Source organism: Camelus ferus, chromosome 1 (assembly GCF_009834535.1).
Source record: "Camelus ferus isolate YT-003-E chromosome 1, BCGSAC_Cfer_1.0, whole genome shotgun sequence".
NCBI classification, from domain to species: Eukaryota; Metazoa; Chordata; class Mammalia; order Artiodactyla; family Camelidae; genus Camelus; species Camelus ferus.
Genome location: NC_045696.1, coordinates 100,013,919 through 100,040,040, shown reverse-complemented (window position 1 = coordinate 100,040,040; position 26,122 = coordinate 100,013,919). Strand labels below are relative to the sequence as shown.

The 26,122-nt window shown below is 35.5% G+C and overlaps 1 protein-coding gene across 1 annotated transcript in view; it reads right to left on the bottom strand.

Annotated features, from left to right (window-relative positions):
- The window catches only part of LOC102514036 (phospholipid scramblase 2), a 38,418-nt gene extending 20,820 nt beyond the window's left edge, over window positions 1-17,598 (bottom strand). The window contains exons 1-3 of the mRNA XM_032484178.1: window positions 17,538-17,598; window positions 4,723-5,114; window positions 3,329-3,371 (exon numbers count right to left, since the gene is read on the bottom strand). Coding sequence (XP_032340069.1) covers window positions 3,329-3,371; window positions 4,723-5,114; window positions 17,538-17,598 — 496 coding nt within the window. The remainder of the gene's footprint in view (window positions 1-3,328; window positions 3,372-4,722; window positions 5,115-17,537) is intronic.
- Between the last annotated feature and the right edge of the window lie 8,524 nt (window positions 17,599-26,122).

Below are 26,122 nucleotides of genomic sequence, written 5' to 3'. Positions count from 1 at the left end.
CTCTCTTTCAATTAAGAAGATCAACTTTACTAGGTAGAATATTCTTGGTTGGCACTTTCCCCCACCCAGAATTTTGAATATACCATCCCACTCCCTTCTGGCCTGCAACGTTTCTGCTGAAAAATCTACTCATGGTCTTGTAGGTCCTTGTAAGTAACCAATTATTTTTCTCTTGATGCTTTTAAGATTCTCTCCTTCTATTTTACTTCTGACAATTTAATTATAAGGTGTCTTCATGTGAATCTCTTTGGATTAATCTTATTTGGAACACGCTGGGTCCTCAATTGTGAGGTCTGTAACTTTCCCCAGGTTAGGGAAGTCATCAGCCATTATTTCTTCCAGTGAGTTTTGTGCCTCTTTCTCTCTCTCTTTTCCTTCTTGGATCCCTGTAATGTGCTTATTGATCTGCATGGTGTTGTCCCATAAGTGCCTTAAGGTGACATTAATTTTTTTCCCCATTTTTCCTGATCCTCTGATTGGATGAATTCCACTACCTTGTCTTTGAGTTTGCTGATCCATTTTTCTGCTTCATCTAGTCTGCTGTTGAACCACTTTTGAATTTTTCAGTTCAATTCTTGTATTCTTCAGTATTCTGTATTTACATTTGGTACTGTCTTATATTTTCTATCCCTTGTTGAAATTCTCACAGTGTTTATGCATTATTCTTCTAACCATGGTGAGCTTCTCTATGGCTATTATTTCTTTAGCCTTTATATTGAAGTATAGTTGCTCTGCAATATTATAGGTTACAGGTGTAAAATATAGTGATTTATAATTTTTAAAGGTTTTACTGCATTTATAGTTATTATAAAATATTGGCTATATTCTTTGTGTTGTATATATCCTTATTGCTTATTTTATACCTAATAGTTTGTACCTCTTAGTCCCCCACCTCAATATTGCCCCTCCCCACACTCCACTGGCAACTGCTAATTTGCTCTCTATATCTGTGAGTCTGCTTTTTTGTTTTGTTTATTTGTTATATTTACTAGTTTGTTGTATTTTTAAGATCCCACATATAAGTGATATCATGTGGTATTTTTCTTTCTCTGTCTGACTTATTTTACTTGGCATAATTATGGCCATTATTTTTAATTCTTATTAGCTAAATCACTTATCTCCATTTCATTATGTCTTTTTCTGAGTTTTTATCTTGTTCTCTTGTTTGGAATATATTTCTCTGCTTCTTCGTTTTCCTTGAGTCCTTGTGTTGGTTTCAGTGTATTAGATAAAACAGCTACTTCTCCCCGTCTTGAAGGAGCAGCCTAAAGTAGGAGGTGAACCTTGTCATTTAACTCTGCCTTAGCTCTTAGTTGTCTCTCAGAGCTCTGTGACTGTCCCAGCAGCCTTCTTATTCTTAGTGGCTCTCAGTAGTTCAGTTGTGCCAAGACCCATCAGTTTCCCAAAGTGTAGGACCTTAGTCAGCACCTAGGTGCAGTCTGATTGGAAGCTGGACTTTCAGGCAGCAGCATTTAAAGTATGCAAATATACTTCTTTCAGGGGAAGATTGGGAGATGGGCATTTCTCTCAGCTATATATGCACTGAGCCCTGGGTGGATAGCCAGTTAAGAATTGTTTGTTTGCAACTGTCCTGTTGAAACTGAATACAAGGCCTGCTACCACCAGAGCCAGGCTATGAAGGGATGTTTCCTCTATGTGGCACCAGCAAAAGCTGGGTAACAGACATGTGTACAAGCTTCTTTCTAAGAGACATCAGCAAAGTAAGATGGAGGTGAGGAAGGGCACAAAGATGGCACCCACAGGCCACTAAGGACTCTGGATTGCTCTGCAGTTGGCCATAGATGTGTGTTAAATTAGAAACCTTCCCCAAAAGTCAAAGCTTTTAAGATAAGCAACTATACTTCTTCCACAGTAAGACTGGGCTTCTTTTTGTCTGCTACATCTGTGCTGGGGCCTTCAGAGTTAGACTCCATGAGTCAACATTTAAGAATTATCTCGAGTTTGATGTAGCCTTGTGGGTCTTGTGAACATAAGCCCCGTACTCTCAAAGCTAGATAATTTGAATGCCCACTACTCAATCTTAAGAGTTGGGGCACCAGGTATAGTGTCAAACCCTTCACTCCTCAGGGAGGAGCTGGGAGGTGTGAGTTCCCACCAGGTTGTGTGTTGTGCTGGGGGTATGGTTTATGAAAAGATTGTGTCTCAGCTTCCCCTACCCATTTCAATGTGTATTTTTTTTCTCATTTGCCCAATGTGCAGACACTCAGCTAGTTTCTGGATTTCTTTCAGAGGGAATTATTCCATAAGTTTGTTGTAGATTCATTGTGTCCCTGGGAGAAGGTGAGTTTAGGAGCCTGCTCTGACATGATCTTGAACTGGTCCATTATAAGTAATTTAAATGTAATAGGTGATAATTGTGTATTTTAACCAAATCCATTACTCTGTTAGTACAATTCATGTTCTAAATCTCCTACTGAAAAGGAACTTTGTAGAGACATAAAGATATATTTATAGATATATTCCACAACTAGCAGTTTTTACCAAACCCCTTACATCTGGAAGGGGGACACTCTGGATAATGAACCTTCCAGATTCTCTTTCCACTGGCAGCAGTGCTGAAGCATCTAGTGGCTTCCTAACTGTATTCTTGCACATGGAGAGCACTGGAAACATCTGGTAGAATCAAAGGAGTCATTTAGCACATTCAGGGTTGCTCATCTAGGAAGCCACGCCACTGGGCCTGTTGGTCAACACACTCCAGCATCACAGGGTCCCCTCATTCAAGCTGGTACTTCACAGTCCATGGAACACATCCCATGGGATGGGGACATAGGATTTATAGCATTCATCTGAATTCCCAAGAGAACCTATGACCAGGAGTACAATTTCCCAAAACATACCCATCCAAATGCAAAAAGTTGACTCTCTTTGGAAACATACTAAGGTAACTGTAAGTACGTGGTACTAAGTTAACATGAACTATTGCCTGTGGCTCTGTGCCAATCTCAAGGTTATCACAAACTGGGAGAAAATAGCTGAAGTATAGAAATCAGGTAATGTGATAGATTCCCTGAAGTGATTTCTAGAGAAAAAAAGGGAACAAAAGTAAATTTTGATTGTTTTCTTTCTAAGTTGGGGTTTTTAACTTGAAGACAGTTTGGTCAGAGTAGTAGTATTTTACTACTTGACTCCTAATTTCAATGAACTACTGATAATCCTCATCAATTCATTATCACAGAGAGAGACAATTGTAAATCACCAGGTTTAACACATCACTTAAAGTGTTACATTGGTGTTTGGTGATGTGCCTTTATGTACATAAACATCCCCTCTTTCTAGAAATATAATGAATACAATGAATACATACCATCTGTAAGTTCAATTTGCTGATGAATCTGAATCCGATCTATCTATTACAGCAAACAAAAAAATTAAGCTGTAAGCATATATGTTTTTAAATTTTTAAAAATTCATATAAGTAATCATCAATATTTTTCAGTATTTTCAGGGTTTAATAATAGTTTATATTACTTTTCAGAGTAAAACTAAAGGTGATATTTTATACGTGAAAAAATATCTTTTGAATGTGTTTATTATTAATGTGGGCAAATTCAAGTAAAATAAAATTGACTTACACTGAAATTCCTATAAAGATAAGAATACATTGTTCCTTCTAGTAGGAGTTTTGAAAATATTAAGACTATTTTATCCACTTAAAGAGATTTTTTTTTTACTGTAAATCTCAAAACTTTTAAGTGTACATATTATCATTTTTAGTCAATGATAACTTTCCATATATATTTTGTGAGTCTCTGATTAAAAAAAAAATCTATTTAGGGTATTTCTTAGACAATATATGAACTAATAAAGTTTTTATAATATATGATGACTAAGTGAACAGTAGGTATTAAATTAGTGCAGAGTGCAAGAGACACAACTCATTTTTTGATAAGTGGTTGGATAGCATGGGAATATTTATTTTTGTATCGTTTTAACACATAGAACTTCATATTCTTACTTAACCTATGAGATTTCTAACATCAAACAAATGTAAAACCTCACTTTGCTGAGATAAGCTATCATGTAGCAACTTGAAATCCAGGACTATTTTTTCGACTTTATGGTTACATTTATAAAACTGGGTCTTCAAAAGAATAAAAGCAACAAAAAAATGTAATTTTATTAATTCTAATAAAATTATACACAAAACATTACTCCATTTTGGTACCACTTGTTCAAACAACACAGTTTTGTTTAATGTTTGTTTCTAACTCCTAGGAAATTATTCAGTGTTGGGATTAAAGGGCACAGGATCCAGAACCAAGGTTCCAAAAGTAAAAAGCCATTCCCACTTCCTCTGCATTTTAATGCTGAGCAAATTATGTAATCTCACTAGGCCTCAGTTTCTCTTCTGTAAAACGATGATAATTATAGCAACTACACATCACAGAGTTTCTAAAGGATTAACTGAGTTAACACATGTATTCTGCTTAGGAACAAAGCCTGGAAAATAGTGCTTAATAAAGGTTTGCTATTGGTATTGTTGCAGATTATATTCAAGATGATAGAAAACACAATTTCCTAAGACATGTGTCTTTTACTGTAAAAGTAAACCTTACCTAGAAGAAATAGAGTAATTTGTTAGCAAAAAATGTTGTTTTACCATTTCAGACTTTTGTGAATTAGTCAATTGTTAGTCTCACTAAGTAAACTGGAAGCACAGTTTTATATTCTATGAATCTTTTGTGTATTTGAAGTTACCTGGTTTAAATATTCCAATCCTGGTGGACAGTCTGGTGAAGGTGGTAGTGCTGGAATCCAGGGCAGTCCTGCAGGCACACCTGGCCGAAGAGGCACTGGCTGGTATTGGATGGGAGAGCCAACTGGGCAAGACCCTGAATAGCCAGCTGGTAGGACTAGGTAGTCAGTCTGGGTGCCAGTGTAGCCAGCCTTGGGGCCAGGATATTCAGCCTGGTTTTCAGGATATTCAGCCTGGGAGGCAAAATATTTAGCTTGTTTTTCAGGATAGCCAGCCTGGGAGGCAGGATACTCAGCCTGGGTTTCAGAATTGCCAGCCTGGGAAGCTGGATATTCAGCCTGTGTTTCAGGATTGCCAGCCTGAGGGGCAGGGTAGCCAGTATTTCCTGGAGATGCTGAAATATGAATAAATGAAGTTGTTTTTAACTGCCCAGAAAAATGAAAACATTAATTCTTTTAGGATTACCCCAGTTATCTACAAACTACAATTTCTGCTTAGATATCCTCTTTCTATTAAGCTTAAGGTTTTTGTTTTTATTACTTAGCAATTTTTCAATAAAATGTCTGTGATTTCATATCCACTTTTATTTTGAGGGTTTTGGGCTGTGTATAGAGTTGGCCCACAGCCTTACTCTTATCGTTCACAATTTAAATGAAAATATTCTTGAACCTAAGGAAGTGAGAAAAACAACAATGATCTAGAATCATAAGCATAAAGAATCTGGAATGCCTTCGCAGAAATGACAGGTGGCAGTGGGTGCAGGGCCCACAAGGGCTTTGAGCCAGCATTTCTAGCACCAAATTACCCTGTCAAAAAATAATTCTGGAATTCTAACAAATGATGGTGGTTTTGCTCCCTCACGGGCTATTTGTCAGGATCTGGAGATGTTTTGTTGTCACAACTGAAGGGAGAGTAGTAGTGGCACCTTGAGTACAGAGGCCACTGATGCTGGCTTCATATGCCTAGAATAGCACCCTTCGAAAACAGCATTATCCATCCCCAGATATTGTAGTGCTGCTGTTGAGAGGACTGGCACAGTGTTAAAAGCATGTCGTTACATCCAGTCCTGTCCAGATACTTCTCTGTGTTAATAATTTGTCTGGAGTTTTAATCCATGGTGAATTTCATTCCTAAGACCCTGCACAATAAAAAATGTTTTTGATTATGACATTTAAGTTATAAATTTAAACTTCACAATTTTGCACCCTCAGCGTATAGGAAAGTAGAATTTGAGAACCAAGGAAGCTAAAAAGTGTAAATGGCAAAACTGCCTTAAGTATTTTGTAAGAACAGGGTGAACAAAAAATACTGCAAGCCATATCAGGAACAAAGAATGCTGAAGCCATCAATTCATCAGCCGCTGCTGCCACCCCCCACAGTGAAGATAAGCAGGCAGCCCGGCCTCTGCAGCCACTCACAATGGTGCACCCTGAGGGGACTCAGAATAAGAAAGGACAGGATACTGGCCCTAGATAGCTAGGTGCTTGTCAAAGGAATGATTTCAATGAGCCCAGAAGTTTGCTTCTTCCCAAAGAAAAGTGCTAAATTCTTTAACTTGAGATGTCTGGTCTTCTTTTATTTATTTATTTATTTATTTATTTATTTATTTATTTATTTAACATTTTTTATTGATTTATAATCATTTTACAATGTGTCAAATTCCAGATGTCTGGTCTTCTTTATCAGTAATCCTTAATGTTCTGACTACCTGGTCTTTGTTGTAAAACTCCTATATATCCTAGCTCCTCCCCTACCTCTTCAGAGCATTCCCTCAGAGCGATCTGAGAGTCTGTCATCCCTGGCTCGAAGGGGTTTGAGTCCTCAGAAATGTCCACCAAATAAAACATAACTCTCAACTTTTAGACTGTGCATTTATTTCAGTCGTCAACAGTATGGGGAGAACTTTAATAAGTATATACTCTGTATTCCATATGAATTTGTAATCATAATAAATCTTTGTAAGCTTATATGTACAGTACATAAAATATAAATTCTGCAGAAATGGAGAACAATTTCAAAGGACTGTGTCCCACATTGTAACTGTAAAGGCTATGCAAAATTTAATACTTAGAATAAGCAATTTACAAATACATTTAAATGGAATACTGATGAGAAAATACATACACTATTAAAAAGTAAGTCTATAAGAGGCAATTTATCTCCTAGAAGAAAACATAGGCAAAATATTCTCTGACAAAAATCTTAGCAATGGTTCTCCTACAGCAGTCTACTCAGGCAACAGAAATAAGAGCAAAAATAAACAAATGGGACCTAATTAAACTCATAAGCTTTTGCAAAGGAAACTATAAGCAAAACAACAACCTACGGAATGGGAGAAAATATTTGCAAGTGATGCAACTGACAAAGACTTAATTTCCAGAATATATAAACAGATCATACAACTTAACAAAACAAAACAAAAAAACCCAATCCAAAAATGGGGAGAAGACCTAAAGAAGCATTTCTTCAATGAAGACATACAAATGGCCAATAGACATGAAAAATGCTCAGTATCACTAATTATCAGAGAAATGCAAATCAAAACTACAATGAGATATCACCTCCCACCAGTCAGAATGGCCATCATTCAAAAGTCCGTGAACAATAAATACTAGAGAGGGTGTGGAGAAAAGGGAACCCTCCTACACTGTTGGTGGGAATGTAGTTTGGTGCAGCCATTATGGAAAACAGTATGAAGATTCCTCAAAAAACTGAAAACAGACTTACATATGATCCAGCAATCCCACTTCTGGATACATATCTGGAATGAATTCTAATGGGAAAAGATACATGCATCTCAATGTTCATAGAAGCACTATATACAATAGCCAAGACGTGGAAGCAACCTAAATGTCCATCAACAGATGACTGGATAAAGAAGTTGTGGTATATTTATACAATGGAATACTACTCTGCCACAAAAAGAATAAAATAATACCATTTGCAGCAACATGGATAATGAGAAAGAGAAAGAAAAATAGCATATGCTATCACTCATACGTGGAATCTAAAATTTAAAAAAAGAAAGGACACTATGAACTCATCTACAGAACAGAAACAGACTCCCAGACTTAGTAAACAATCTTATGGTTACTGGGGAAAGCGGGTGGGAGGGGATAAACTTGGGAGTTAGAGATTTACAAATGTTGGCCACTATACATAAGAATAGATTTTTTTTTAAAGTTTCTTTTGTATAGCACAGAGAACTATGTTCAGTATCTTATAATAACCTTTAATGGAAAAAATATGAAAATGAATATATGTATGTATATGTTTGATTGGGACATTGTGCTGTACACCAGAGATTGACACACTGTAACTGACTGTACTTCAACTAAAAAAAAAAAAGAGAAGAGTGAGTTCCAGTAAGTGAGGTTTGATTTATATCTTACAAAGTTTTTAGGAGTACCGAGCCCTGGGATTTAAAATGAGAAATGCAAATGTAACTGCTGCCCCAATTGACAAAGGGGAGAGAGAACTTTATACTCACCTTTACAGTAAAGAGATAAACACCAATGTGATTAAATGATTAACTAGAATCAGATACAAGCACTTTGAAGGAAGGGACCAGGGTTTTATGACTACATGTGCCAAAGGAAGATGTTTGGATGGGGAGAGAAAAAGTGAGGGAGTTGGGACGGCCTCCCTGAGTACCGCTGAGATCTAATGGACACAAAGGAGTTATGTAGGCCAGTGGCAGAGAATGAACACTTCAGAGAGAAAGCCTGGGATAGTAACAAACATAGGACCTTTATAAATCTGAAGAATGGCCAGAACCCCTGAACAGAAGAGAGACAGGCTAAAGAAGCAGTCAAGGGGAAGGCAGGGGAGCCCCTTGTGTGTGGTGGACCAAACTAAGCATTTTGGTCTTTAACCTGAAAGCAAGGGGAAGATAATGACTTATCCACTGAGCACTATCTATGATATGTATTATTATACAGATATGTGTTTTTAAACATCATTCATTACAGTGCAAAGATCAAACCACAGGCAAACCTGTGAGGGTGAGGAGATGTGAATTAATTTGTTGTATTATTAGCATTATCAAATCTTTACAAGATTCTTAGAGAGAGGATAATTGATCATTTCCACATTAGGCACAGCAAGCTGTCAATTTTAATCTATCACTGTTATCATCATTGCCACAAAAGACCTGTGCTTCACTGGTCTTGGACTTAAGAAATAGATTTGAGCAATTTTTCTCACAAACTCTCAAACCTGATTATAACCTAATTAATTATGTATCACTTTTATTTAGCTATGGGTGGATTAAATCATTCTCCAAATGCCTTGTATGAATATTATAGACTAGATGATCATTCTTCAAATACCAACCATATAAGAGTTTACAGCAGTGGTTCTCAGCCCTGGCTGCATGTTATAATCACCTGAGGAATTAAAAAAAAAATCCCTAGGTCTCGCATAGAGTTTTATTATTTAATTTTTCTGGCATAATGTCCTGGTACTGGTGTTTTTGAGAGTTTTTGCTTAATACTTAAGTGAAGGCATGATTGAGATTTACCACCTTAACGTCTTAAAGGTTTTTTACTGCAAATTTTTTAAATTGCCAACATCTGGATGAGATCTAGTCCCCAGTCAGAGTTTTCTGGCTACACAACTAGATAAGCCATTCAGCTCCCAAGGAGATTTGTTTGCTCGGAGTGGTATATAAAAATGCATATACCCTTCTGCCTATGAAATTCTGTTTTTTTTTAATTGAATTATTGTTGTTTTATAATATTATACTCATTTCAGGTGTACAGAATGGTCATTCAGTATTTTTTAGATCATACTCCATTGAAAGTTATTACAAAATAATGCCCATTGAGATGATCATGTGATTTTTATCCTTCTTTCCGCTAATGTGGTGTATTGCACTGATTGACATGTGAATATTGAACCATTCATATATCCCTAAAACAAATCTCTATAATAGACATAGCAAAGGCATTTGGTAAAAGTCAATATCCATGCATGATTAAGTTGGTATAGAGGGAACATATCTCAACATAATAAAGGCCGTTTATGACAAACCCACAGCTAACATCATACTGAATGGTGAAAAGCTGAAAGCCTTTCTCCTAAATTTCAGGAACGAGGTAAGGATGCCCACTCTTGACATTTCTATTTAATGTAGTATCAACAGTTCTAGCCATAACAATCAGACAGGAAAAAAAAATAAGGCATCTAAATTGGAAGAAAAGAAATAAAACTGTTCCTATTTGCAGAGCCGCCAGAAAACGATTAGAACTAATAAATGAATTCAGTAAAGTTGGAGGATACAGATTAATATACAGAAATCTGTTACTTTTCTATATGCTAATAATGAACTATCAGAGAGAGAAAGTAAAAAAATCCCATTTAAAATCACAACAAAGAGAATAAAATACCTAGGAATAAGCATAGCCAAGGAGATAAAAAATTTAGACTCTGAAAATTAAAAACACTGAGGAAGGACACTGAAGATGATTAAAAGAAATGGTAGGATATGCTTCCAATGGATTGGAAGAATTATTAAAATGCCCATACAACCCACAGCAATCTATAGATTTAATACAGCCCCTATCAAAACAGCCATGACATTTTTTCATAGAACTAGAACAATCCTAAAATTTATATATACTCATGAAAGATCTGGAATTGTCAAAGCAATCTTGGGAAAAAAGTACAAAACTGGAGGTATTAACCTCCCTGACTTGACTATTGTACAAAGCTGCAGTAATCATAATAGCATAGTATTTGTATGAGATTCCTTTTGATCTCAGGTCCCTAGGGCCCCTGCCTACTTGCAAATCTGGTACACCACGAATTTTGGCAGTTGGTAAAGTCCTGGTAATTTTGAAAACGGCATTGGTCTAATTGACATTTTCTGACATCTTTTATGCAGTGGTTTAAAAAAATAATGTATTCTCTAATATGTAGTGATATGACTCAGTTATTTTTCTTATAAATGTTAAGGCATGGTTCAGCATGCATACAAAAGTAAAACTTTCACATATGTTACAAAATCAAAGTAAGAATTATCCCAGGTAGCTACATTTCTATTGCGTCAGCTTCCAGGTTTAAGCAGTCATCTCTTTTCTACGACTCTCACTGAATACAATTAATCCCAGAAAATAAATTACTCAAAAACTTCCAGGGGTGAATCTCCTAAATGTGATTACATGACTGCAATTTTCAGAACAGACAGAGAATCAACAAAAACTTTTATTAAATATGTGTAATTTGAGGTTTAATTTATGTATAACTTAATATTTCACTAGCTAAATGTAAATTCAGTACTGTTTTTATTAACTCTAAATCTTTACTCTCCTGTATAAATAAAAATTACTTTTATGATATTTATGATAAAATATGTCGAACAAAGAGTCAAGAATTAGGCTACCAATTTCATTATTGTGCTTTCAGTAAAATGTACTTCCATGATAAACATACATAGAGACAGACGGACAGACACACAACATTTGGAGAGTATCAATAATTAATTATGGTTTTAATTTTTAATTTTATTTATTTTTGTCTAACAGTTAACATTTTAATTTATTTATTTTATTGAAGTATAGTTGATTTACAGTATTTATAAAACAAAGTGATTCAATTATACATGTACATATATATGTATATATGTATTCATTTTCAGATTCTTTTTCATTTAGGTTATTACAAGATATGGAATATAGTTCCCTGTGCTATACAGTAGGCCCTTGTTAGTTATCTTTTTTATATATAGTAGTGTGTATCTGTAATCCCAAACTTTTAAATTATCTCTCTTTACCTTTTCTCCTTTGGTAACCATAAGTTTGTTTTCTATGTTTGTGACTCTATTTCTGTTTTGTAAATAAGTTCATTTGTATCATTTTTTTAGATTCCACATATAAGCAATATCATATGGTATTTTTCTTTTTCTGTCTGACTTAATATAATCTCCAGGTCCACCCATGTTGCTGCAAATGGCATTATTTCATTCTTTTTAATGGCTGAGTAGTATTCCATTGTATTTATATCTATATCTGTTTCTATATACCACATCTGCTTTACCCATTCATATGTTGATGGACATTTAGACTGCTTCCATGTCTTGGCTATTGTAAATAGTGCTGCTTTGAACATTGAGGTGTGTGTATCTTTTCAAATTGGTTTTCTCCAGGTAAATCCTCCAGAGTGAGATTACTTGATCATATGGTAAGTCTATTTTTAGTTTTTTAAGTAAATTCCATACTGTTCTCCATAGTGGCTGAACCAATTTACATTCCCACAGTGTAGGAGGGTTCCTTTTTCTCCACACCCTCTCCAGCATTTACTATTTGTAGACTTATTAAATGATGACTGTTCTGACCAGTGTGAGGTGATATCTCACTGTAGTTTTGATTTGCATTTCTCAGTAATTAGTGCTATTGAGCATCTTTTCATGTGCCTGTTAGCCATCTGTATGTCTTCTCTGGGGAAATGTCTATTTAGGCTTTCTGCCCATTTTTTGATTGGGTTATTTATTTATTTATTTTTGATATTAAGCTGTATGAGCTGTTTGTATATTTTGGAGATGAATCCCTTGTCAGTATCATCATTTGCAAATATTTTCTCCCATTCTGTAGGTTGTCTTTTCATTTTGTTCATGGTTTCCTTTGCGGTACAAAAGCTTTTTAGTTTAGTTCCCATTTGCTTATTTTTCCTTTTATTTTCATTACTCTAGGAGATGGATTGAAAACTTATTTCTGTAATTTATGTCAAAAACTGTTCTGCCTATGTTTTCCTCTAGTTTTATAGTATCCTATCTTACATTTAGGTCTTTGATCTACTTTGAGTTTATTTTTGTATACGGTGTTAGAGAATATTCTAGTTTCATTCTTTTACAAGGAGCTGTCCAGTTTTCTCAGCACCACATATCGAAGAGACTGTCTTTTCTCCATTGCATGTTCTTGCCTGATGATGTGTGATGTGGAACATACTGTCATATGCTTATTTGCCATCTGTATATCTTCTTTGATGAGGTGTCCTTTAAATACTTTGGTCCATTTTTAATAGGGTGTTTTAATTATTGAGTTTGAGTACTCTGCATTACAATTATGCATACAGTCCTTTATCAGATATGTCTTTTGCAAATATTTTCTCCCAGTCTGTAGCTTGTCTTCTAATTTTCTTGATGTTGTCTTTTGCAGAGCAGAGACTTTTCATTTTAATGAAGTCTAATTTGTCAAATACTTCTTGTGTTTTTGGTGTTGTATATAAAAAGGCATCGCTATACCCACAATTATCTAGATTTTCTCCTATGTCATCTTCTAGGGATTTTATAGTTTCACTTTTTACATTTAGGTCTATACTGCATTTTGAGTTAATTTTTTATGAAGGATGTAAGGTCAGTGTCTAGATTTACTTTCTTGCAAGTAGATGTCCAGTTGATCCAGCACCATTTGTTGAAGAGACTATCTTTGTTCCATTGTATTGCCTATATCTTTGTCAAAGATCAGTTGACTGTATTTAAGGGTATCTAACTATGGGCTCTCTGTTCTGTTACAGTGACCTATATTTGTTTGTTCTTTTGCAACCACCACACTGTCTTGATACTGTTTCTATAGTAAGTCTCAATTTTGGGTAGTATCAGCCCTCTAACTTTGCTCTTCTTAGGATTTAGTTCTTAATATTTCCCCAAATATATATATATATTATTTTTCTCTCTAGAACATTAAAATTTTAAAAATAGAGGCCTTTTATTACGTGCTTGATCAATATTCATCTTATTTTAGAATTTTCTTGAGAGAAAAAGAGTACAAACATAATGATTGTTATTTATTTAAACCTATATACTTGTGTATGTTATGAAATATATATCAGGGGATGTATATGAGGATTTTACACAAATAAATGACATATTAAATTCATTATCTGTTTACCAGTATGATTTGAATAACTTTTATGTATAAAATGTACACAGAATAGGGAAAACTTACCTCGATGGACTATTGATAATTATATAATTTTCCCAATAGGATTAGAATTTCTTAGGTTACTCTAAGTTTTTTTTTAAAGGAAAAATGAACAGTATTGGATATTTGTCTACATCTTCTCTGAAGTCCAACTACTGACATTAGATTTTGATGCATAAACAACACAGAGTAAATCGTGTTCTTTCCAAAACTGAATAAAACAAAATGACAAAAACCTGTTAACAACAGGATTAACATTATAGGGTGGAAAGTAAACAAAGCAAAGTACTTACTTTGGTTGTCCATGATTTAAAGAGTTCTGAAAAAGAAGATCTCATATTAATACACTGTCTACAAATTTATAAGTCAGGAATGACAGTTGGAACAAGATACTTCTGAAGCTGTACAGTCACGCACATGGGGTATTCCTCTTTATCCATCTATTACAGCCATATCTGGCCATTTAAATCCTTTTAGCTTGACTCCTTCCCCACTACTGTTTCATAGTAGGACTTTAGAAGTTGTAGGGCAGCCCAGGATGGTGACAGTTTTTAAAAAGCTTAGGAGGAGAGGGGCCAGTGAGACAGAAAGCCAGGAAGAAAAGCTGTGAGCCTAAGACTCTACGTGGTAACCAAGTTACAAATCAGAGACTTTACAGTGAACACAACCCCAGGGCTGGGCTGCGGGCATGGTCCAGCATGAGAAGGAGAGAGGTCAGCTATCAGGTCACACTACTGCAAATATCTCTCCAGATTCCAGGTCCTGTGGATATGTTCTATCCAGCTTGAACAGCAAATTTGAGAAGGCCTGCCTCTCTGTTTCATGTATCGATACATGCTTTTAGCCAAAACACATAAGCTGGGGAATTATGGCAGTACCATGATAATCCAACTGAAAATTTGTGTTGGTTATTTCTACAAACAAACAAAAACAATTTAGTGCCTTGATTCCATTCTAATCTTTCCCACTACTATCCATCCAGTCACTACTTTCCCTACCTCTCCACTTTAAATCCTAACCCCTCTATGTGCCTTTTAATTACAATTAACACATGTGATAAAAGCTGTTATCTGATTGATTCGTCTTGGACCACACATTAATATGGATCAGTCCTTCCCCTTCACAGCCTCTCTCCAGGTTTGGCTGCCCTTTACTAACTCCTTCTACTGTTTTATCCTAAGTGGTAAATAAAAGTCAGTTGAGCCTTCCACATCATTAACTAAAATCTGGTGTTCCCAAGAAGAAACCACATCTCTCCTTTCCTTTTCTAAATTATTTATTTATCATTGCCTGCTTTAATCATAAAATTTAATAATATAGTAAAACTCTTAGGACTATTCCAATTATAGTCATCTCTTAATTGTATATACCGAAGAAGTTGAGTAATGGGTTTTCTTGGCCCCGCAAAAATTTTTTAAATATATGTTTTTTGATAGATTTGACTCCCTGGATTTTCCTAGAACAATAGCAACCCCATTAACTGGTCAGTAACCATGGCCAGGAACCACCTCAGCCAGAAGGGCAAAAAGATGGAAATTTGTATATATATATTTTGCAATTAATCAATAAGAGGAACAATAAGCTAATAAACACGTGTAACAAAAGTGTACTAAAAGTTTTCAAAGGCCATATTAGTGTCTTACACTCTATCCCATGAAGAACTAAAAAAGGAGAGTAAATTCTTACATGTATCTGGCCGTGATTACTTTTGTCAACATCACATTTTTATGATCAAAGATTATATATTAAAATTCATACCTATTATCTTTAAATATGCTAAGAGTACCTTAATATATATATGTATATATATATATATATATATTTAAATAAAGATTAATAGACTAATAAATTCAGGAGTAGGAATAAGCAGTAGCCCTTAATTAGCACACTGAACTAAACAGCTGAGTTTTTACTTAACAACTGTTTCTCATAGGACCACTCTGTAATATGCTCAGTTTTTAAAAAAATGTTCTGTGGCTTTTAATCAACTTAGCAATTTTAAGGGACAGTTGTTTCAGTCACTCTCATCTTGCCTACGATATCCAAAAAAAGCACTCATTTCAAGGACAAATACTGACTAATAAATACCCAGAAATACTATTTTTGAAATTAAACAGCAAAAAATTTTGTCTGAACAGACCACTGAATTGGAAAAAAAAAAAAAGATCCATAGTTTCTGGAGTGCAAATCTATATATCTGAGATGGAAAAAAAGTTTTAATTTAAAATACAGTTAGTATTTAGTTGTTTGAGCCTGGGAAACTCAGTGCAAGTCAGAAATAATGTTCTAGAAAAATAATTCATACACTAATACCTCTGCATCATATTAGGAACAGGTGGAGGCTCTTAAGCAGTGGAGTGCCATAAGTTCCTGAGTCCTTGCCAAATGAGTGCCAGCTACGAATATAAGAGTATTTACCTTTTATGGGGCCAGGGAGAATTACCTCCTTGCACTGAAATCCCAGGAAAGGAAACTAAACAGACTCTTAAACAGAGCTCATTTGTCAAATTTGCTCTTTTCTTTCCTACTTGGTTACATTATTTTGAGTCTTAAACTATAGATTTGTAAAGCATAAGTACCTGTTGGCAAAACTACTGCAGAACAAAATCTGGGTGGTCCTCACTTTCCTGTAGGTTTTGAATTTTCACAATCCATAATATTTCAGGCATGAAGTGGTGTCATAAGCTCTGGTGCAAAATGTGAAGTGACAGTTGTACCTGTATATGTGCCAGGTAGAATGAATAAAGCTCCTGTGAACTAAAGATACCTACCACGTGCATCCCTGTCCAATCTTCTTTACTGTTTCAAAGATCTTGTGGGTTTCTCAAACTTAATGGGTCTATTATAAGACATAATGCCACTCAGTTTTTTAAATGACTGAGCTGTGTCTTGGCTGAATTAATTAATTAACATATTAACTTTTAAATAATGCCTTTTCCTACTCCTAGTGAGAAACAAATCCCAGTAAAGCTTACAAGAAATAGAAAATCATATTTATCTTGTACTAAAGGGGAAAAACAGTCTCTAATAAAGTTATATTACATATTGTACCACTGGAATCATAATTGTTTCAGGACAAATACAGAACTTCGAATTATAATATTATTACACACTTTTTAACACTGTTAAATGGCAGCTTCTGAGGAAATTAAAGCATCATATATTACACACAAATGAATATATCTCTGTTAAAATTATTCTATCAGACATTATAAGATCCATTGCTGCTCTGGGATATTGGAAAATCACGAAACTCTGCTATGAAGGAGGAGAAACAGTGCGGATGATACCCCACTATGGCTCCACGATTTATATTACAGGAAACTCTTTTGACCCACCTCTTGGGGGCCTGAATTTCTATTTAACTGCATGAAAAATATTGAAGTGTTATCTGCAACCCAAAGGGGAAACATGCCTTATTCTGAAAGATCCTAAAACTACCATTCCTAAAACTAGGAATAAACTGGATTTGGATTACTTATCCAAATTTTACTTCTTAATTGCCTACAAACAAGCCAGTCAACGTGTTCCTCATAGTCCCAAGACAGGGATACATGTTCTTAATTATTTTAGAAAAACACTACTGCTCTAAAAACAGTCCCATAATTCTATGCCCCTAACATCCTACGAGTAATGAAAAATGAGATACTAGGGACTGGGTCAAATATTAAAAATAATAAATCTAGCCTTTACTGAGTACATTCTACAGTGATAGACCCTGTCTGATAGTGTTAACACGTCATACTCTAACTCCTGTAACTTTTGATCATTACACAATTTCAGAGATGATCAAGGAAGGAACATGTGGAAGAAAGCGGCTCAGAGTCAGCAGCAGAGGCAGCTTCAAGTCATGCAGGTGGACTCCTGAGCTAACGGCTTTATCCTCAATGTGATACTGCCTGTGTCTTCCCACTTCTGGCGTTCCAGGGCGTCTAGCATAGTTTTGGCTCCAGCCATAGCCGTCATTAATACTTACTGTTCAGGGACAGCTAGCAGGTTCTATTAATCGTCCCTTCTAATACCCCCAAGTGCTAGCCGACTCCCCTGAGCCCAGGTTCTGCCCATGATCCAGAGCTGCTCTCAGCGCTGTGAAAAGATGTACTAAGCAAGTGCAGCCTACAAGGCGGTTTCAGGCAGGAAACACGTTGGCCTTAGATAGGTCCTGAGACTGCCTGGGGGTACCGCTGGGCTAGCTGGGCCCCTCGCTCGGTCTTACTCTGCTTCTGAGGTCGCTTCCGGAGGCCACTGGGCTACCATCCCTACCAGGTGAAGCCTCGCGCCCTGCCCCCACCGGCCGCCTTGGTTCCTGTACGTGCGCATGCGCCCTGCCTCTGCCCTGGTCTGGGCAATAGGGACTGAGCCAGCTGAGACCGGGGGTCCAGATGGTTCTCTTGCCCTGAGCCTTCTCGTTGCTGCTGGAAGGCGTGAGACCTGGACGCGGGACCACCGCCTCAGGTAAGGCTCCAGGCGCGGATAGGCTGCCCTGCTCACTTTCTTGCCCCTGGCGAGGCTCCAGAAATGTTGTTTCTGAGGCTCCAGGCTATGAGGAACAGCGACGTGGCCATCCGCGGGAAATTGGGAAGTAATTAACGAGGGAGTCGCCACCTCTGTGGTGGCTACTTGCATGAGTACACACTCATATGTATGTATAGATGTAGGTATGTTTATGTATAGATGTACGTATGTTTATAGCTACATTCACTGAACTAATTGGTCAGTAAACAATAACAATATTTTTAGACTTCTTAACACCTACTGGTTGTTCACATACACCTAAATATGAAGCATGAGTGTTAGTGACTCAGTGCTGACCCAGTTGTAAATTCTACAAAGGTGCTCTCTGCTTGCTCCACCACTCTGCACCGTTTCCTCCTCTGCTGTCTCATCTCTAAAGTGGAAATAATATTATAAAAAGATTAGGGTCAAATAAGTTAATGTATAGTTAGTACATGTCTAATATGTACTCAATGCTCAATATGTGTTAAGTATTGTCATCATTATTATCAGCCTAGGTAGATAATGTGCTTTGATTTATTGCTAATCTTTTTTTTTCTCACCCTTCTGAATTTTTTGTTAACTCATGCTTTGGAATAAGGATTGCCAGAATAAATGAGATGTTTGTATCAGTGGGAAGAATTACAGTTAACTAGACAAACTAGGGGGTGAATTTATCACCTTGTAAAGAACACAATGTACTAACTAGCCACATTCCTTACCTATGATTTGAAGTATACTACCTGCAATTTTTATTTATGGATGAAAATATCATATTTATAATCGGAAGTGTGTGTCATTTCCACCAGTTAAAAATCCAAAAGATTTGGGAAATTTATATATGAGGTCAGCTTGCTGTTTGATGGTAATCTGTTTATGTTTATTTACTGCTTGTATTCCCTGGGGTTTCTTAATTTACTTGCTGATTTCATTAAAACTGGCCACTGTAAAGACAAACGTGAACAAACTTTACCTATTTATTTATTTATATTTTGCTGCTACTCTGGCTTAGGAAATGAACTAACTTTGCTCAAGCACAGCTAAAAGGCTAGAAATTCTCCAAATTGCCTCTCTGTATTAAAATAAGTCTTGAAGAATTAACTTGAGATAATACATACATAACTCCTAATAGGTACAGCTCTGTTAAGTCATAAAATCAGAATTTATTCAGAGGTATTCAGAATCAGATGAGGATTCCAAGATGTATATATTCACTAATACATAATCCAGACAAATATATCTGTGGGATTTATTCCATCTGTATTCATAGTGGATGAATATGATGAGAAATTTGGCATATATATTCTGACTTGGAAGTTAAGATTGACTTTCACTCAGCAAATATATATCAGGCTTCTTCTGTGATATCAAGTACTGTGCTTTGCACTAGGGAAGAAAAATTGAAAAAGTTTGTTTTTCTGAAAGTAGTACCATCTAGTGGCAAAAACACCCAAGTTGTATGTCTATAATTGCTATGAAATGTATATTATCATTTTAAACTCTTACTAACTTTTAAAAATGTATGTAAGTTAGTATTTTTGTTTCTTGTTTGTTTTTAATATGGGAAATTTAGCCTTCTAAATTAGCTACATCTTTAGAGGTTTGAAATTGTACATGAATATTCATTTTTTCAAGCAGAATTTATAAAAGAAGTAGTTTTCCTTCATGTGTTTTAGCAAACCCTCATCTGTCTACCTTGGTAAATTAAAAAAAAAAAGAGCAATTTAAATCCAAAATAAGCAGAAGAGAAATAATAAGAATTAGAGAAGAAATCAATGCAATTGAAAACAGAAAATAGAGAAAAATCAATGAAACCAAAAGCTGTTTCTGTGGAAATATCAATAAAGTCAATATGCCTCTAGACAGGCAAAGGGAAAAAAAAAGAGAGGACATGATTAACATTAGAAAGGAAAGAGGCCATGGCACAGATCCCATGGACATTAAAAGAATAATAAAGAATACTGAACAATTCTGTGCCCACACATTTGATAACCTAGATGAAACGGACCAATTCTTTGAAAGACACAGTCTGCCAAAATTCAAAGAAGAAATAGCCAATCTAAATAGAACTATAACTATTAACGAAATTGAACCATAAATTGACAAGTTTCCAAAACAGGAAGCACCAGACCCAAATGGTGCACTAGTGATCTCTATCAAATAATTAAGGAGGAAATTATACCAATTCTCTACAATCTCTTGAAGAGGATAAAAGCAGGGAAAATACTTCCTAACTCATTTTATTAGGTCAGCATTACCCTAACACCAAAACCAGACAAAGACATTACAGAGAGAAGAAACCTACAGACCAATATCACTTGTGAACATATATGAGAAAACCTCAACAAAATATTAACAAAATGAACCTAACAACATATGAAAAGAATTACATACTATGCCCAAGTGGGATTTATCCCAGGTATGCAAATCTGGTTCAACATTTGAAAATCAATTAACATAATATGGCACATCAATAGATTAAAAAGAAAAATAACATGATTATATAAATACATGTAGAAATTGCATATGACAAAATCCATCATCTATTTATGATTAGGAAAAAGAAAGTCTCAGTAAACTAGGAATGGAGGGGAAGTTCCTCAGCTGGATACAAAAATATCTATAAGATTGTACTGGAATTCTAGCTAATGCCTTAAGAAAAGGAAATAAAAAGCATACAGACTGGGAAGGAAGAAATAAACTGTCTTTGTTCATGTAGAAAATCAGAAAGAATCACAACCAAAACCTACTGGAACTTATAATAAGGAAGTATTAATGTTTCAGGATGTAAGATTAATATACAAAAGTCAATCATTTTCCTATACCAGAAATGAACAAGTGGAATTTGAAATGAAAAGCACAGTACTATTTACATGAGTACCCTGAGCATGAAATATTTAGATATAAATCTAACAAAGTATGTACAAATTCTCTATGAGTAAAAGTACAAAAACTGATGAATGAATTCAAAGGACCAAATAAATGGAGAGATAATCCATGTTCATAGTCAGGAATGCTCAATATTGTGAGGATGTCAGTTCTTCCCAACTTGATCTAAAGATGAAATGCAATCCCAGGTGAAATCCCAGGAAAGTTACTTTGTGAATATCGAAAATAAACTGATATTAAAGTTTACATGAGGAGACAGAGACCCAGGATAGAGAGCACAATACTGAAGGAGAAGAACAAAGCTGGAGGATTGGCAGCACTGGACATCACGGCTTAGGACAACGAAGCCACGGTAATCGAGACAGTATACTGTCAGTGAAAGAGCAGACAAATAGATCAACAGAACAGGACAGAGAGCCCAGATGTAGACTCACAGAAACATCACTGTCATTGTGTCTGCTTTTTGTAAGCCTGTTTTTCTGCTCTGTCTCTCTCTAGTAGAATAGGACTGGTAGGCCCATGTATGAAGAATGCTTGTTATCTTTAGGGTGAGTAGATGGAGAAACCACTCCTTGGATGTTGAAGTGAGGAGAGCTTTGCTCTATGGCTCTGGAAGGCATTCCAACAACTTTAGAAATCTTAATTCTGCATATGCAGTTAATTGTAATTATTTAAATAAGAATGCTATCTTTGGATGCCTAGGACTGGTGCTGGGCTGATTATGCTTAATGTGCATGGGGAAAAGGAAGGGGTTTAGAAGTCAGGTGAGTTTGGGGCAATCTGACTAGCACAGTATTTCAGTAGACAGATTTTCAGTTAACATCTGCCTACTCCCATCTTGCATGACACTGCTGTCTTTGAGGCAGTTACCACCAAAGGATAAGGTCTTTTCTCCATTGCAGACTGTCCCTATGTGTTCTGGGCTATCTTTCGCTGGTTCTGATTTATCCATCTGTATCTTCACTTACTAAAATTTTATTATAGACTTAGGAGATAGGGGAAATACATCCTTATTTTCATTTGTTTTGAACTGGAAGCAACATTTGAGACACTTGTTTACAAAAGTAAATCTATTGGGAAAACATGTATATATTTTTCCAAAGACATACAGATGGCCAACAGACACATGAAATGATGCTCAACATCACTAACATCAGGGAAATGTAAATCAAAAACACAGTGAGATATCACCTCACACCTGTAGAATGTTGTCAAAAAGATAATAAATAACTGTTGGCAAGGATGTGGAGAAAAGAGAACCCTTGTGCACTTTTTGTGAGTATGTAAATTGGTGCAGCTATTATGGAAAACAATGTGGAGTTTCCTCAAAAAACTAAAAATAGAATTACCATACAATCCAGCAATTTCACTTCTGGGTTTTCATCCAACAAAGATGAAAACACTACTTTGAAAATAAAGCACTAATTTAAAAATGAACCCGTTTGTTCATTGTGTCATTATTTATAATTGCCAGATATGGAAGCAACCTAAGTGCTCATCAAAAGATAAACAGATAAAGAAGGTGTGTGTGTGTGTGTATACATACACATATATTTATATATGTGTATATATAATTGAATATTACTCAGCCATAAAAAGCAATGATGAAAGCTTGACATTTGTGACAAAGTTATCCTGCTAAGTGAAATTGTCAGACAGAAAAAGAAAAATACTGTATGATCTCTTTTATGTGGGATCTAAAAAAAATAGTAGATAAGAGAACATATTGGTGGTTACCAGAGACAGTGGTTAGGGGTTCGTCAAAATGGATGAAGGTGGGAAAAATGTACAACTTTCCAGTTATAAGACAAATAAGTCCTGGGATGTAATGTGACACATGGTGAGTATAGTTAATAATACCATATTGTGTATTTGAAAATTCATAAGAGAGTAGACCTAGAAGTTCTCATCACAGGGAAAAATTCTAATTATATGAGGTAATGGATGTTGACTAAATTACTGTGGTAATCATTTTGCAATATATACATATTTCAAATCATTGTATTGTACACCTAAAGCTAATACAATATTATTTGTCAATTGTGTCTCAGTGAAACTTGGAAAAATATTACTGCATTATGTACTGTTCTAAACAACGTGTCAAGATTCCTGTGAGGCTGCATCTTCCTGCTCCTTATCAGGCAATAGTAAACTGCAGGTTGTCTGATTATTGACGATGATTACTTTACTGACAATGATCACTTTGATCACATGATCATAGTGGGGGCTGCCAGACTTTGCTGTGAAAGTTGCTCTTTCTCTCTTTAAAAGTAAAAGGATTTCATGGGAAAATATATTGAAGTCATATATATCTTTTTCTTCATCAAACTAAACTTTCATGTTTCTTGTTATCAATAGGTACATAGTGTTCTATTTTCTCTAATGATTAATAATCTCTTATAAAATATTTTGATGTTCAGATTGTCCTTAATTTTGTGGCTGGAGTTCTTTCAACTTTATCCTTTGGACACGCCACCATCATTCCTTGAGCACTTCCTTGCTATTTCATGAATTGTTCGAGGCTCATCTTGTACTTTTCCTGGCTTCAACTCTGGAATCAACTATTTCTCAAAGAGCCCAGTTTGAGTGGAGAATGGTATTTAGAAACCAAGAGCTAGTACTTGGTGGGCAGAATGATGACCTGAGATATGACACTTTCTCTTTGTTCTTTTCAGGGTGAAAAAGGCAGGAAAAGGGAGCCCCTGCTCCGAATGATCCATGACCCCACGTCTCTCTAAGTCACATCACGCTGACGGACAGAATCTCTGAACTGGTAAGGTTTCTGCTCAAAGGCAGACATGGGAAATGGGGGACAAGGTCACAACACTTTTATAGGATTTCTTTTTGTTCCGTATTCTTTGGTCCTTTAAATGTCTGTGATTAAACAGTGCTGAACTGGTTGAACCTTATTGATGAAGTAAGAAAAAATGAACTAGATTGTGGGAATATCATGGAATTCAGGCTACAGAAACCATTCTACTAAGGCCTAATAATATCTATAATAATTGTTTTGTGAAGAAATAATCATAATAGGGGTTATTATTATTTAAGAACATAAGTAGTTATTTTCATGAATTATTCTGATATATGGTCAATTCATTCACCTAAAAGAATACAGTTTGTCCTGATTGCAAGAAAGTTTTCTTACTCTTTATTATTTTCTTGGCTCCATCTGAATTTTCCTTCTGGAATTTATGTTGTGCATAAAATGAAATAGATGTATATGTCTCTCAGGAATCATCTTTTTTCTCTACAGTTTGTGTTTATCTGACTTCCAGGAGAATTTATAAATTTTTTATTGTATTGTATTATCTTTCTGCTTTATGCAATCTACTGTTCCATTGTCTCCATCATACTTTAAAATGTGGTCATCATATTTCACACCTTTACTAAAATTCTGCTGCATCAGAATGTTCCTGTTTCTCTGCTTCTCCAGAAATGAATATGCAACATCCCCTAAATGTCACTGAGGTTACAAATTAAGACATATGTTGCAATTCCTGATATTTTTGTTATTTAAATTTATAACTTTCTATGTTTGATGACTTTTCTCTTTGTAAGTATCTAATGAGAAGTTATTTGTCTAGTATTTGAAATTAAATGAATTCTGCAGATAGTGTGTGTTTCTGCTCAAGGCTTCTCTGTGCAGTTGAGGAAGGAAGGAATTCAGATCTGTTGTAGATTTACTTTGCTTAACCAGAGATCCTGAGTCCTATGCAAATAAGTGGGAGGAGGAAAACAGGGAGGCTGAGGGGGAAAATTAAAGCAAGATGTAGCTGTCACAGAGATCACATCACTCCTTTAGTGTCCTTTTGGGTTGGTTGTGGTACCTGACTGCTGGCTTGGAAAGCCCTCCCCTTCTCTAACTGGCATAACTAATGCTCCTGGGATCCAGCTGTGCAAGTGCCTCATCTACCTGGCATGCTGTCTGTACCAACTGTAAACGGACCTGAGTGCCTCAGTTATAATTCATCATGAGAACCCGGCATCTGGTGAATTGATTAGGCTAATGAAAGGTGGTCGGGACACCACTTTTCCCGTAGCCCCCCTGCCCTCCCAGTGTTCTCAGCATCAGGAGCCAGTGGTGCTGGAGTTCTGCTGAGGGTGAAAGGGAGCCTCTCCCCTAAGCTCCTATTCCCTAAGCACACTTTCCCTTTGCATGAGGTAACCTGTGGGTTGGATCTCTCTCTCTTAATCCAATCTTCCCTACATAATCGATTGCAAAAATTTCTTTAACTTTCTGACAGGTTAGAAATCCTAGTTTCCAGTACTGGAATTGATTTTACTAGTGGTTATCATATGCTTTCGCTCCTTTTAAAGGTGGTTTAAAACGGAGAGATGTAAATGTACAGGGTTCAGAATACCACCTAAATTGTTCATGGTTTGTTTAAAAATATCGAATATGCAAAGAAATATATCAACAGTTTTTTATCAGTTATTTGATTTTTGGTATAAGTAATAAAAGACCATTGTTGAAGTTTATACTCTGCGAAGGAATATGTTTGTCTGTTAACACCTAGGGTGATCTCATAACTACCATGGTCTATGAGTGATAGAATATAGGAGGTAATGATTCGATATTAAAAATTACTCTCAAAATTGTAACCATACCCCAGTTTCAGAGTGAGTGAGACTTTACAATGTGTCCTTCTTTGGGACAGAGTCATATCTCTCTTTGTTCACTAAAAAAAAATCAAAACTTGGTAATTTATTCTTCTGCTAATTAAAGTCTAATAGTAGCAGATTAGATTATAGGGGAAGTTTATGTAGTGTGAATTCCTACATATAAAATAAATGCAAATTTTTACTTTTCCTTGGAAATACGTATATTAAGTATTTTTTAGGCATACTTATAAAGGAAATTTAATACATATTAATTTAATATATACTAACTTTTGAATATACAACATTTGCCGAATAACATTAGTTGTTACATATGTAAAAATGTAAGTAGATTTAATTAAGTATATTTTGTATCATACTTACTTTAATAGTCTTTAATTAACTTTTGCTATAAAATGGAAAAAAATAATATAATATGATTAAAAGCAGTTTTTCATAAGAAGTTTCGTGTCTCAAGTTAAAAAGTCACATTCAA